The 16,000-nt window shown below is 36.5% G+C and overlaps 1 protein-coding gene across 3 annotated transcripts in view; it reads right to left on the bottom strand.

Moving 5' to 3' along the window:
- LOC136840577 (protein abrupt-like) overlaps positions 1–16,000 on the bottom strand; it is a 91,804-nt gene that overhangs the window by 13,591 nt on the left and 62,213 nt on the right. For 2 of the 3 annotated variants that reach the window (XR_010853659.1, XM_067107199.1), the window contains exon 3: positions 1,801–1,860. The exons of the other annotated variant lie outside the window; for it this stretch is intronic. Coding sequence is in view for 1 of the 2 variants with exons in the window: in XM_067107199.1 (XP_066963300.1) it covers positions 1,801–1,860 (60 nt within the window). In the remaining variant the exon portion in view is untranslated. The remainder of the gene's footprint in view (positions 1–1,800; positions 1,861–16,000) is intronic. 3 annotated transcript variants of the gene reach the window in all.

Here is a 16,000-nt window from a genome sequence, read left to right as displayed (position 1 = left end):
AACCTTGGCCAATCGTGAAAGTCTTGTTTGATGTTCACAAGTCTGGTTAACCGAACGAACACTAATCCTAAAACTACAATGCAAAAAGTCCCATTGCAACAGAGGACATGCATCTTGTAGACTAATTACAAATTCGGAGGGCTCTCAAACAAGCTCCAGTAACTGAATACAATCACCTTACGACACTGTATTATGGGCAGGCTGAAAACCATGGTAACTAAGCATAAGTCTACATAAGTGAGAAAAGTAACTTTATACATAAAAAGGCATTTAACCAATCAAAACAAACCAGGCGGGCTAATGGCATCTGAAATCAAGAAAAAGGTAAATTAAATGGCCTAGACTTTTTTTTTCACAGAACAGCACATGCACGGAATTTGCTACAATATGTAACAATGGGAAAAAGAATTAAATAAACAAACGAAACAAATATATGAAAAAATACAACACGGATAAATGTTTATGTAACTTGAAAAACATAAGGTTAGGGTTTTAAGAAGGGTCTTCTCATGCTGACGGGATAACAACAATGAAAATAATTATGAAATAAATAATGGAATAAAAAGTTCAAATTTTGCAAGAACTTATATGAAAACACAATAGCATCGGTAATAATAATAATAATAATAATAATAATAATAATAATAATAATAATAATAATAATAATATGTTACGCAAATAATCCAGATCAAAATAAAAAAAAGTTCCGAACACTATATAAAAAGTATACACTATCTGATACTTAAAACACTGCATATCGTAGGATCCTGTATGAACGATATTTGCGCATGCACATCCCATACATATGGGAACCACTAAAACAAAGAGAGAGAGAGAGAGAGAGAGAGAGAGAGAGAGAGAGAGAGAGAGAGAGAGAGAGAGAGAGAGAGATACAATACTCACTAAACTTTTCCAAATGATACAAAACTCACACACACATGAGACACGAGCAAATAATCTTCATTATCCTACATCCTTCCTAGTATTTCTTCACTGCGAGGAATCAAGGAAAAGAAATATAACCTAATTAAAAAGTTCCGCCAGACAATCGAACGAAAAAGACGAACAGCCACTGAAGAGCCAACGGATCCGGTTGTTTAAAATTTATAAAAACTTCTCACTCTTTTATGAATCAATTTGCCACTCTATTATTATTCACAAGACAGCGTAATATTACTGAATTATATTGGTGATACTAAGAATCTGATTGTGTTCTAGAAAAGAAAGTGAGAGCACTGGAAGATCTCCCTTACAAATGAAATCAAATATACTATTTTCGAAATTTATTTTCAGCAAAACTTCTTTTCACTTAAAAACACAAACAAAAACGCGGCCACAATCAGAACATTTTATCATAACTTATCTATGCTAAAATAAACAATTGAAAAAACGCAAATATATATACACAAATGACAAAATAAACTGTACAAATTTCAGATGCACTTGATAAGTCAAAATAAACAAATACAGAACAGGGTCACAGCGTATTTATAGATATTACAAAACTTGACTCTGAGTAAACAAACGTTGCGCATCGCTATTTAAATGGATAATTTCTTAACAACTGGGAAGATGACAATCAAACTTCAGCTTTATTGTTCATTCCAATGATATGTTATCTCCCTAAAAGCAACGCTAAGTTTCCCCATTAAGTCCTTTTTCCCGTTACTGACTGTTTCCATTTAAAATCGGAAGAACAATAACAACTAGGTTAAACAAAAAAGTACATGCACGAAATGCAGAAAAAAAATGAAAGAAGAGGCAGTTTCGGGACTACAATTCGCCATAAAACAAACTTACAATGAAATTGGCCTTGGAGTCCTCTTGACTAGCATCCACTTCAATCATTGTTTGGGATACCTATAGAAAAGGTCCCTAGCATCAGTTACAGAAAATAATTTCTAGTTACTTCTTCCTTACAAAGAAAAACACACTATTCTTCATTTGATAATTAACTTGTTAATATCACTATATTTCACGATGAAGGTATAGAAGACGTAGACTTAGGTCATTCATATCTCTTTTTGCATGGGAAATTGGACTATCCACATCTACAGACATCGTAAAAAAACTTACAGGTGTTTATTCTCTCTCTCTCTCTCTTTCTCTCTCTCTCCTTACACACACACACGCACACACACATATACAGTATATATATATATATATATATATATATATATATATATATATATATATATATATATATATATATATATGTATTAGACATTATTATCATGGTGAATTCTATAAAATTTAGAAAAAAAATATTGTAAGAGTACATCTGATTAGTTATAAGTACATATATCTGAAGGCATATAAGGAAAAGGATGAACATTAGCCTTGTCATTCTATGGTCTTTAAATAATGTGGGACGATTAGACGCCTTAAATATACACGTTCTACGCGATAGGAAAATATGTGGAAGTTTTCAGTCAGCATCATAAAGATCTGAAAAAAAAAAATAAAACAAGATGCTTCTTTTCCGTAGAATTTATCAACGTTGCCATTAGCCCACATAATACAGGTGTTGTCAACAGGTGCATACGAATGCCAGGATCGAAACAAGCTACTTCCTCAGAACTGCAAGATCTCCAAGGTGATCTTTTTCAATTGGAGGGCATCTTCCCGTCGTTCAGTAGGTGAGTTCAGAGCGGGGAAAGAAAACGGCAAAGGATAAAAGATCGGGTGTGACAGACATACGTTTCTGCCGAAGGAAAACCTTTCGATGTAGAAAACAAGACAATTCGACACTTGAGAATTTTTGGTCAACGTTCCCTTTCGGACGTAGTTATGGCACAAGATACCTTAACGAATCACTCCCCACGCTTAAACTAATCTCCACAGTTAACAGATCTGCAAGAAATCTTCCAGGCTGAGAGATGACATGAACTCTGTCAGACTTTGCTGGTGGGGAAAATGAATAATCTATTATTATTATTATTATTATTATTATTATTATTATTATTATTATTATTATTATTAAATCTACTGTCCAGGCTATGTTTTAATACTCATAAAGTTTGGAGGCCCGAGGAAAAAAAAAATCCGGACTCGCCACCCCGATCCGTCTCAAAATTTAATCAAATATACTTGGATCTGTCCAACATTTCACTAAAATATCATCATCAATTTTTTCATATCTTGTAGAAAAGCAGACTCTGATAGATAATAACCTCCCCCCAACTTCGTTGACGAAGTCATAACTTGGGGTTGAGAAACAGAGAGAATGAAAATCCAATCAAAATACAAACAAACAAGAACTAAATATAATCTTTGCGTTCTTATAAAGAGGTAAATCATCTCCCGCTGGTTTCCTCTCTTCTCTGACGTGTGATGGTAAATTTATAATACGGTTCGTTTGGAAGTCCGACCTTACTAGGCTACCATGATAACTAAAGAAATGAATAAAAAATGTTGAAAAAGCGGGTTTGCAGTACATTAGGAACTTGTAGTTTTGTTGTCCCGATTAACCAGAACGTCCAGGGAGGAATTTGTTACCCTCTTCCAATTCTACTGTACTTCAATCTGGTGGACAACCTGTCGTCCAGACCACGTCTTATTGTTAGAAGAAGGCTGAGCAGACTGCCCATGCTGTACATGAATATCCTTTTTTTTTCTATAAAAACAAAAACCATTGAATTTAGAGACATTATCCATGATGCACAGTTCTACTAGCTGTAAGTTTTCCCTAGACTAAGCGGAAAAAGGTCAGCGTATGGTGCCAATTTGTTAGACAAAATTGTTAATATAAACGTCTTTGATAGATGCCTCAGTAAACAGCGAATCCCCAACTAGGTATAAATATCGTCTGCTACAGAGATATAAACTGAACACCGTTTGCACAGTAAGAAACCACTTCCGGATGACCTATGACCACCTCAATTCTCAGACTTGCGGAGAAAAACATTAACATGACCTATTAATCCCCCCCCCATCGACTACAAATCCAAAGCTGACGGAATGTCCTGAATGCAGAGGAGATGGGAGAGCAGGGCATTTGTACAAAAGTGCAGGGCTCCTCCGCCGTTACTCTTCGTTCTTCCTTTATTATCCATGTCGTCAGCACTGGCTCTGAAAGGCATTATGGGATGATGCTTCACTTCAACTGCTTTCTATATTTTCCATCATCCTTTCTCCGACAGGAATGATGACCTAAATTATTATTAGCATGGATGCGTCTTCTTTCTCTAGCGGTGGTGGCAGCAAAGTTTTATTCTGCCCTGACGCAGGAGTGGTCTAACGAAGATGGAGGCGAAATTCAAAATAATCTGTGTGATGTCCAAACCAGTTTTAACTTGAATATTTATTTGCATCCAGTGAAGCAGCTAACTCTAGTAACCAAAGAAGTCCACTCGAAATAACGACTGCGACGAACTTAAGAGAGGTGTTACGGATTCCTTTAACATTATAAAAGCGTCATCCCAGTATCTTATGTATTCCCCTCGTTTTTTTATCTCTCATTTTTCCCACCTCATTTGTTCATGCTCATTGAGGTAATTATAACTAGTGCCACTACCAACAAAATAATGATAAAGATATGACGACCAATCAAGTTTAAACATAGGCAGGATGAAAATGGTTCTTAAAAAGTCGAGATCTTAAGATGTACTAGCAAAATTAACAAGAAGCTTATGAGCCTTTACGAAACTATTGTACCTCTTTTGACAGAAGTGAAAAACTAAATGCAAAGTAGCGTATGCGTCGGGCAGACCATCTAACGGCAAGCGTGGTCTCCTCTGATGACAATGACAAGGCTTCTCACTGAAAAACTGTCCTCGTCTGAGGGGAAGGCCATCGGGGCTTAGCGAGGAGGCGTGGCAGAAAGGGTCACTTCTGTCAGTCTCTCTAGATTAGCTTTCCATGCAAACCCGTATAGTTAATTTTCTCTGACGACAGGTCAAATGCCATCCTGCCACTGACCGTACTTATGGAATGAACCAAAAACCTTCCCACTGATCTCTAACTTAATATTGTTGTTTTTATGAATAAAACTATTGTTGTTGAAGTCCAAACCATAGCTATGCCAATAATTCATTACAATGACAATGTTTTTGCCATGAAAGTGACAACTTTTCTGTGTTCAGGGTTAGGCTTTTTTATAGGAGACTTTCTTACACATGGGACAAGTTGCAATTTTGACAATTTACTATATAAATACAATGGTGGATCCATCACCATAATTACAAAACTTAATTTAATATATGCAATCAGATGAACATAATTTCTGCTCACATCTTTATCGATATATATAATATATATATATATATATATATATATATACATATATATATATATATATATATATATATATATATATATATATATATATATATATATATATATTTTTAATCCAGAGAACTGAATATCCAAGGGTTTTTTTAAAGTAACGCTGATGAAACACTACACACGTTATAGTTTGAACAGAACATGAGATATATATATATATATATATATATATATATATATATATATATATATATATATATATATATATATATATATATATATATATATATATATATATATATATATATATATATATATATATATATATATATATATATATATATATATTTATATTATTTTTTTTTTTGTTTCCTTTTCGTCCAAATGCTTAAGCCTCACGTAATCTATGCGAGCTTAGCTTAATAAACAAGCCTGCCAATTTACTTCTAATTCTGGCTATGCTTTGAGAAGGAAAATAATGAATGTAAAATTGTGTTGATATTCTGTGTACTTTAATGTCAAAACCTACAGGAACATCAATTGGTATGACACAAAAAAGAAGAGACACTGGTTTTCATTCTTTTCTTTTGCGAAATTAATGGATGTGAATTTAGCGACTCTAAGAACTCTTCTCAGCTGAAAGCGGACGGATCGGCTAATATCTCCGCCAGAGGTCAGTTTTATGCCTTTATATCAATTTCGGGGGAAGTGACAATCTGAAAAATGTCATAATCAGATTCACTAATATAGAGGAAAGGATCGAGTCCACAGCCCCAACCAAAGTTTACTTATACTGCATAGCCTACGCAACTAGAAAAATCACTTATGTTTAGTTTCATCGAATCGCAAACCGTTATGACTAGGATGAGGAAATGGAGAATTTGTTCTTCTTCGTCAGTCATTACGTCAAACGAAACCTCATGAGAAACACGGCCTACGCTGAATATAAAGAGTAACTGATATATATATATATATATATATATATATATATATATATATATATATATATATATATATATATATATATATATATATATATATATATATATATATATAATCAGTGCTACAAACGTCCTTTAATATCAATTCGCTCTACCTCGGAAATAATATATTTTCATATATGTTACCGAAGGTAGAGCGAATTGATATTAAAGGACGTTTGTAGCTTACTGATTGTATATGAATCACTGGATGTGATAAAAGTCATAATACGGCTGCGTGCGACAAACGCACTACACGGTTAGCATGGCAGAGGTGGGTGGATATCGTCTCTAAATACAAACACCTGAGTTCGACGGGCGATTTGTATATGGGAGACGATATCCACTTATACCTCACTTGCTGGCCGCGTGGGTTAAATGCGTCCACTGTAGTCCTGAGTTCTTGTCCTTCGCTGGTTCGAGCCCACGGGACGACGAACTTATTATCAACTAAAAAATTCCCCTTCGGTAACATATATGAAAATATATTATTTCCGAGGTAGAGCGAATTGGATATTAAAGGACGTTTGTAGCTTACTGATTGTATATGAATCACTGTGATGTGATAAAAAGTCATATACGGCTGCGTACAAACGCACTACACGGTTAGCATGGCAGAGGGGGTGGATATCGTCTCTAAATACAAACACCTGAGTTCGACGGGCGATTTGTATATGGGAGACGATATCCACTTATACCTCACTTGCTGGCCGCGTGGGTTAAATGCGTCCACTGTAGTCCTGAGTTCTTGTCCTTCGCTGGTTCGAGCCCACGGGATGATGAACTTATTATCAACTAAAAATTCCCCGTTCGGTAACATATATGAAAATATATTATTTCCGAGGTAGAGCGAATTGATATTAAAGGACGTTTGTAGCTTACTGATTGTATATGAATCACTGTGATGTGATAAAAAGTCATATATATATATATATATATATATATATATATATATATATATATATATATATATATATATATATATATATATATATAAAACTTAGCATATATTTTGTTTGACGCCGAGAGAGGAAGAAGCTGCTTACGATTAGCTTGAGGATTTGCTGCAACTAAATACCTGTTCAACCCCTGACTTCTTAATGACGTCTTTACCCAAAAGAATTAAAAGTGTCGTTTTTATTACAACAGTGTTACTACTAACGTAGCTTTCTTAATTAAGGGCTTTCATTATATCAAAACAATAATTACCTATAGTATTTGCAATTATATTCAATACTTACTATTATCATCACACAAAGAATTATATATATATATATATATATATATATATATATATATATATATATATATATATATAATATATATATATATATATATACACACACGCAGGCCTATACGAAAGTGAACGCATAAATCGGAAGGCAGAGAAAATTAAAGATCAAAGTATGAATAAGCACAAATGAATCCCACAGGCACAGTAGAAGGGAAAAGCCCATCACACCACTTGAACCGCAGTTCCACAGGAACCTGAACATTGATAAGGACTCCAACTCCTCAAGGGGCACTCGTGTACACTGTGACGGCCCATTCAAGAACTCCACAAAGGCTCTTGGTGGAGAGGATGATTGAACATCAATCAACAAAATCCATCGCATGTAATTGAATATATATATAAATGCTGAGCAAAAAGGATACAGCTGGAGTGATCGTACCTAATTAAAATGCAATCCTCTGACGCAATGCATTTTACGAGAGAGAGAGAGAGAGAGAGAGAGAGAGAGAGAGAGAGAGATTTTGGTTTAAGGCACAAATCCAACCTGTCCCCTCCACCCATTCTTTTCCTTCGGGTGAGAGGAGGATGGGGGTAAAGACTGAAAGGGGGGTGGGGGATAAAGCCACTTTGCAGGAGGGAGAAAAGCAGGGAGAGCGACGACGTTGAAAGGAGGGCAAGGGAGAGGGAATGTGAAATATGGGGGAGGAAAAAGCAACGAAGGGCAGGAAGATGGGCTACAGGGTGGGGCAGAGAGGGAGAGAAAGAATGGGGGTGTGGAGAGGGGGGGGCATGAAGCCAGACAATACACAGAAGGCCACCTCATGTTAACACTAAACGTAAGGGATGACGTTTTGCAGTAGTACTGTATGTACGAGAGAGAGAGAGAGAGAGAGAGAGAGAGAGAGAGAGAGAGAGAGAGAGACTTATTAGCACTAACGAAATAATACTTGACTTTGATTTAAGGCTCAGTCAAAGAAGGAGGAGACAGAAGTGTGCTGCGGCATGAGTCAAATGAGTAGCAAAGGTCCAGAATTCCGAGCTATGAAGAATTTGAAAATTTGCCAAAATGAGGAATACTCAAAATATATTCATAATACAAATTCATAAAACGGAGTAATATTATGAAAACTTGATTTTACATGAGATGCGCCTATTTCGGACAATGCAGAACCCTTTTTTCTTCTCTCTTCTTCAAGAAGGAGAGAGAGAGAGAGAGAGAGAGAGAGAGAGAGAGAGAGAGAGAGAGAGAGAGAGAGAGGTGGGAGTTCATGGGGGCAGCGAAGCAGGTGTCATGTTAGCAGGGAGGGGGGGGGGGGAACATGAGGTAGCGATGAAGCAGGTGTGTCTGTGTGTATTGTACACTGTGCGTGTTTGAGAGAGAGAGAGAGAGAGAGAGAGAGAGAGAGAGAGAGAGAGAGAGAGAGAGACGGCGAGGGAAAGACGGAGCTGGAAGGGTGGGGGCAACGTGCAAGGCCGGACTGGGGATAAGAGGGTTGGGTAGGTTTTCCGGGGGGGTGGGGGGAGAGTGGAGGAAGCACCCACACTTGGCACGCGTCAGCAGCCCTAGGGGCCCCTCCCCAACTACTACCCACCCACTCTTATCCAACCACCAAGGCCCAACCTCTTTCCCTCACCAGGCACCGACCCTAACAAACTGCCCCGTCCAAGTTCCCCTTCTTCCACACCCTCTTCCTCCACCTTCCCATCCCCTTTTAGCCCTTTCTCCCCCCATTCTCAGCCCCCTTTTCAACCTCCACCCTGGCCCATGGATCAATACGATGACCCAAGGGGCGCTGTGCTCTCTCCCTCAAGGCATTATATACCTTATGGGCACTGCCGCGGCCCATCGCTAGACCCCCATTCCTGGTCCTCACCCTCTCCTGCAACTGCCTCCAATCTCGCTCTTTCACGTCCGTATCTCCCCCCCTACAGCCTCCGACAACCCCTGCACCCATGTATCAATGAACAACGAGCCACCTTGCGTTCTGAAACAATTTTCAAAGTCAACACCGGCAAAAAAATCCACTATAAAATTTAGGCAAAAAGTTTACCCGGCTTCATTTGAACAAAAGGCAAGAAGCACTAGCTGACATACTCATCTGACACTTTTTGTTATGTACTGCTGGTGTAGATCATTGTTCATAAGTGTCAGTAGTTTACAAATCCAGCGTCCAGTTCACGCAAAACTGCTTCGGAATACGCCCTCATACAAATAATGCACGGACAGAAAGAACTCTTGAAAGAAACAGAAAAATGCCGAAGTAACTTTACGACGTTTTGCATACAGTAAAGATATTCTTGAATATTTGTGCAGTGCTACTGCAAACAATTTCAGAATCAACTCTGAATCACCACAAACTACCATGAATCCTGTACAGGAACATAAGATCTCCTGACGATTTTACTGTATTGCAGATCCTCACAAACTTGGAGAAAATCATCCTTCATCTATACTACGCTACAGCAGACCTTAAAGTCTGTAGAGCCATAGAGCAATCATCTTAAAATTTTCACACCACTTTTTAGTTTTCTGTAAAAGAAAACTATAGAGATGGCTATTTGTCTGTCCGTCCGTACTTTTTCTGTCCGCCCTCAGATCTTAAAAACTACCGAGGCTAGTGAGCTGCAAATGTTGATCGTCCACCCTCCAATCATCAAACACACCGAATTGCAGCCCTCTAGCCTCAGTAGTTTTTATTTTAATAAAATTCATAAAGTTTGCCATGATCGTGCCAACAACACATGCCACCACCGGGCTGTGGCTGAAAGTTTCATGGGCCGCGGGCGAGAGTTTCGTGGGCCGTGGCTGAGAGTTTAATACAGCATAATACGCTGTACAGAAAACTCGATTGCGCCGAAGAAACTTCGGCGCATTGTTTACTTGCTTAATCTGGCAATTTATTTGAAAGTCTGTGAAGCGCTACTGTATGCTAGATCACCTCAGCATCTGCGCATCATTACAGAAAACCTGAAATCTGGCAGAACATTTCAACATTGATGCAGGAACACAGCAGAGCGTATCACAATCCGTAGTGTTATCGAGCATTTCAAAGTTTATGCAGCACCACTTCAGGTCACTCCAAGATCGTTTACAGTGATGTATACCACTCCATGATCTACCTAGCACTGAAAATGACCATTATAATCTAAGCAGCACTGTAAAAGATCGTCTAAAATATCATAAAATTTTTTTTTTTTTTTAAATATATGCAGCCCTACAGAAGACTGTTACTGCAGTTGGCCTTTCAAAAATTTATGCAATATTACATGAAAGTTATCTGGAGTGTATTTTTTTCACATAACTGTACTGCAAACGACCATTAAAAGCCTATGGAAGTCGAGTATGATGCTGAATATGAGTGAAAGGAAAAATGTGAAAGCTGTAGATTAACTGTTTATGTAGTAAGCAAAGGGAAATTGCTAGATATATTGAGAAGGGACTGCCGTACAAGCTGGATATGTAACTGAATACCACAAAGAGCGGAGAGAAAAAGCGAACACACTGCACACCAAGGTTCTTAATAACAACTAATTTACTAAGAACACTGTACATGCCATATGAAAGATTTGTCTGGCGAGAGTTCACTATCGTCATGGTGTATCTCACAGGTGCCATACGATCGATAACGGCGAAAACAATTTCTTTACAAGCAATAACGTTTGTGTATTCACAAACAAACGTTCGAAATTAGGTTATTTTTGAGATGTAGAAGAAGCTATGAATGTGGGCAGGACTTAAATGAAAAAGTTCACTACTTCAAGACTAGCAAAAGCATGTGTGATCATTCACTACACTTTGCATATTGAATTGGGCTTATCATAACCTTTCCAGTCCTTGGTTTGGCTTCTTGGACCAACTTGGCTAACACTCTGGCAAGATTTCCGCTCGGGAGATTTTTTGCCCTTTACTCACACATACAGTACTTGGAAGGTGTTTTATTCGTCTGCTAATTATATCCCTTTATTACCTTTGCGCTGCTACTCTTCTGCTATTCTGTTCCGTAGGACTTCGATAGTCAAGTAGGTGGCCTTTAGCCTGTTTCATTCATATGAGAGCACATCTGTAGTAAATTGCACTTGTTCAACATTTACAATTTCGGCTCCATTCTACTTAATACAACTCATGGTTGTTCGGACTCCACTAGGATTTTTTTTTAAGCGAAACTGAAGCCTGTCAAGGTTATTACCAGGTATTTTCCTTTAAAACGCCAAACAAAATCTATGCATTACAAACGCCGAAACTCGTAGTCAACAAAAATATAATTTCATTAGACGAAAAGAAATGCGAAGAGGTTCTAATACAGGCACGGAGTAAATGATAGATGGACCTTCGTACGAAGGTAAAAACAATAGCGGCCACAATAGGATTTATGCAATGAATCACAATTTACCTTCTTACAAAAATCAATAATTATTTTAGTTGTCAACATTACGCCAGCTTCATTAATTTCCATTATTGTAATGCAAAGTTACAATTACACCAATTAACAACTTATATTTATGTTCATAATCAGGCTACTTCGCATTGGGTTAGCTCACCTTCATTTTCATGAAATGAAATGATCCAAAACTTAGATTTTCGCATTTTTTTCTGGTGTGATGGTTACTACTCATCACCTGTGCACTATTAAAACCAGTTATATCAAATCGCTCTCGAAATCACTATTTTTTCAGGGCGTATGATTCCAGGTAAGGGAGACACTCAAATGTTCACATTTGAGAAGGGCACGTTGTGCATACATGATCACGGCACGTCAGCAGTAGAAAGTTCCAGCCTTGCTTTGTCCGTATCAGGTCCAACTGGCTTTGCATTTTGCTTACCTGTCTCAAATGATTGCCCGGAATGCAAAGCGCGCAGAAACTTGTCGGGGATAATAATAAAATGCTTATTAATACTCCTTTGAATTTGTCTACTAGTAGTTTTACATGACAATAGGGTGAACGGTGCTGAATGGAACATGCACAGCAGTCCTCTGTCACAACGAATTCTAGGAATATTTAAAATTAATTTAACTGGTACCGAGTTTTGAAAAGTTTGCCAAACATTCTACACGGGACTCTTTGGAACATGGTATATGAAAAAAAATGTCGAAGTTAAAGCAAAAGTATTTACTTGAGAGGTTCTTTTATTCAAAGCTCCGAGCACCCTTGAATAGACACACTGAAAATCGGGCCTCCTAAATTACCTTACAATTATAAAATATAGACATCCCCTCATGCAATAAAAATGCAACCAATACCTGATATTTCGATTTCGCTAACATCAGGTATTGCCTTAATTTCTCAGTCTGTAAACAAGGATCTTCCGACTCTTGCAAATCCCCACGAAGCCCGTCCATAAAGTCTTTTACACTAAGACCATTTGGCGCAACGATGCGATGTTAGCTAGGCAGGTCCCTGCTCTCATGATTGCGGTATCAATCCCGCAGCCTCAACATGCACGCTATGGCCTTATTACAAATTTAACACGGGAAATACACGCACCGACCAATTGCAAGTAGGAAGCGGAGAGTTTGTCTTCGATGATAGTCACCCCAGTAACATTGTACGGTTCTGTTCCTTCTCTCTCTCTCTCTCTCTCTCTCTCTTACATTCCCTTGACTGTTCGAGGACCCCTTGGTGGACAGATAGTGGTATGTACAACATCAATGTAATAATAAATTAATGAGCAAACAATATGAGGCATTAACATATTACCTCACACAGGAAATGAGGTTGTGCTCCTTAACTTTCTTGTACATACTCACTGAATTTACGTCAGAGTACGAGAGAGAGAGAGAGAGAGAGAGAGAGAGAGAGAGAGAGAGAGAGAGAGAGAGAGAGAGAGAGAGAGAGAGAGAGTTTCATGACTGTATTCAGTACCAAGATAATTTTAAACAAGCACAGCACGAAAATTACTCTTCTGACTTCGCAAGAAAACTCGTATTTCCGAAAAAGCAGTCCAAAAGATTGCAAATAACTAACATCTCCGAAACTGATAGGAAAAGGACTCAGCCTTGTCTATCATTGGCCGATACACTCATATTCTCTTACTGACGGCCTCATTTGACTCCACGGCTATGTATATAGCAAACCAACACAAGGAGTAAATATTTCAAATAAAATTACCTTAAGCCACAATAAGAAATGTCAATCACAAATAACACGGCAGGAGATATAGTACTGAATAAATCAATAAGAAACAAGTCGTACTGATTCCTATCTCAAAAGGTTAGTTAAGGTTGCTGTAGGCTACTGATTATGGACCTGAACAAAAGTTACTCAGAACTCGATATAGCTCCATTCCAACCTTCCCTCAAAATACACCTTTATGGAAGTTACAAAATAAAATTATGATCATTACCAGTATCTTTCCAGATGGACTCAAAAACCCTAACAAATTTACGGCAAATACAGCAATAGTTACCAATGAACATTACACGCTTACAAACGAACACATGTTTGCTAACATACATACTCACTCACACACACACACACACACAAAACACGCAAACACTTGATAGCCGAGAGCTCAAAGGCGACTGTTTATGGCTGTTTCTAAACCAAAGGCCAGTTTCGAATCACGAACGAGGCCGAAGCACTTATCATTGGGATCTATAGCCTCGGGTGTTAGTTATTCTCACGGTATAGCAATATCGATATTTGTGCCTTATTTTATATATATATATATATATATATATATATATATATATATATATATATATATATATATATATATATATATATATATATATATATATATACATACATACATACATACATACATACATACATACATACATATACATAGTATTTATTAGCCACAATGCCCTCTTAACTTCTTGACTTCTTCATATTTTGGAGACGTTTGTAATTAGGAAGCTTAGAACCAAACGAAGATCAATGAGGATATGCTGATGCCCGGTCAAGACTCGATCTCGGGTCGGGGTATCAATACGAGGTAACGATAATTACCTGGCCTCGGCCGAGCATCAGTATATCTTCATTTATCTTCATTTGGTTCTAGACTTCGTAGTGAAAAGCGTTTCCAAAATGTGAAGAAATCGGTTAGTTCAACACACATATATATTATATATATATATATATATATTATATATTCATAAACATATACATATACATATATATAAACATACATATACATATATATATATATATATATATATATATATATATATATATATATATATATATATATATATATATATATATATATATATATATATATATATATATGATGTTATCTGCGAACAATGCCACTGACTTCAATAGAAATTGCATGAGAGAAAATGTGCCCAAATAGTGTGTGTGTATATATATATATATATATATATATATATATATATATATATATATATATATATATATATATATATATATATATATATATATATATATATATATATATATATATAATATATATATATATATATATATATATATATATATATATATATATATTTTGTATATATTTTATATATAATGTGTGTGTGTTTGTGTAGTACTGAACTTCCTGATTTTTTAACATTTTGAAACGCAACATATATATATATATATATATATATATATATATATATATATATATATATATATATATATATATATATATATATATATATATATATATATATATATATAAAACTTCTCAAGGCTCAACATTCATGTTCAGGTGAGGCTGTTATTCCCACTTCCTTCCCCAAAATGGCTGCGACTCACTATAACCGACTAATTACCAAATCCATTCGTCCATTAACCTTTTCCTAATCAGCGACTTACCTGTAGAACAACTTAAACTCCCTAGAGCTCTTGCTCGCCGCCTCCTTTCGATCTACATTAACTGCCTTCTTTTTCTTTGCCAATTTCTTCTTCGCTGCCCAATCCATCTTCCTCTTAGTTCATCTCCTTTTATCCCATCACTCAAGCATTGCAGTTTTCATTTCCTCTTCCTATTCTCCTATTTGCTAAAACACTCAGACATCTACATAACATGCAATTGTATCCGCTCTTTTTGTGGCTTTTGGTCAGCCATCTTTTCCAGGACTGAGACGCAAAAATATAACAGGCTATTTGCAAAGGCTGAAGAATTCTGAAAACTGTATTATGATGAGGGTTACCCACCCACTTTATTTGTGTAATTCAATTATTTTCAAACAATGGAAAGCCTTATCTATGACTAGTGCATTTGGTGCGCTCCTTATGTAAGAATATAGTATTTCTTTATGATGTTTTATTCTGATACACTACATATGTATATGTCCTTTTAGTATGAAGAATCACTTAGTTTCATAATCCGCATCTCATTCGTATCAAAATTTTCACCCCTCTTTCATAATCATTTCTCATATTTATTTTCAATTTCCTCCTTTTAGAGTTTGAAGTTTTTTTTATGTGTATTTATGTGTCTGTTTGTCTTTGGCATTTTGTGTCCGAAATATAGCTTCTGAATTTGAGTCTGAATAACACCACCGTGGAATTTTACTAACGCCTCATCTACTGCTTACCGTATTTAAATAATTTTCTTCTTATATGCCTTTCTCACTTTCTTCTCATAAAATTCATTTGT

The sequence above is a fragment of the Macrobrachium rosenbergii genome, chromosome 8, assembly GCF_040412425.1.
Source record: "Macrobrachium rosenbergii isolate ZJJX-2024 chromosome 8, ASM4041242v1, whole genome shotgun sequence".
Classification (NCBI taxonomy): domain Eukaryota; kingdom Metazoa; phylum Arthropoda; class Malacostraca; order Decapoda; family Palaemonidae; genus Macrobrachium; species Macrobrachium rosenbergii.
Note: the sequence above shows the minus strand (reverse complement) of the source record. Positions and strands in the feature narration are given on the sequence as shown.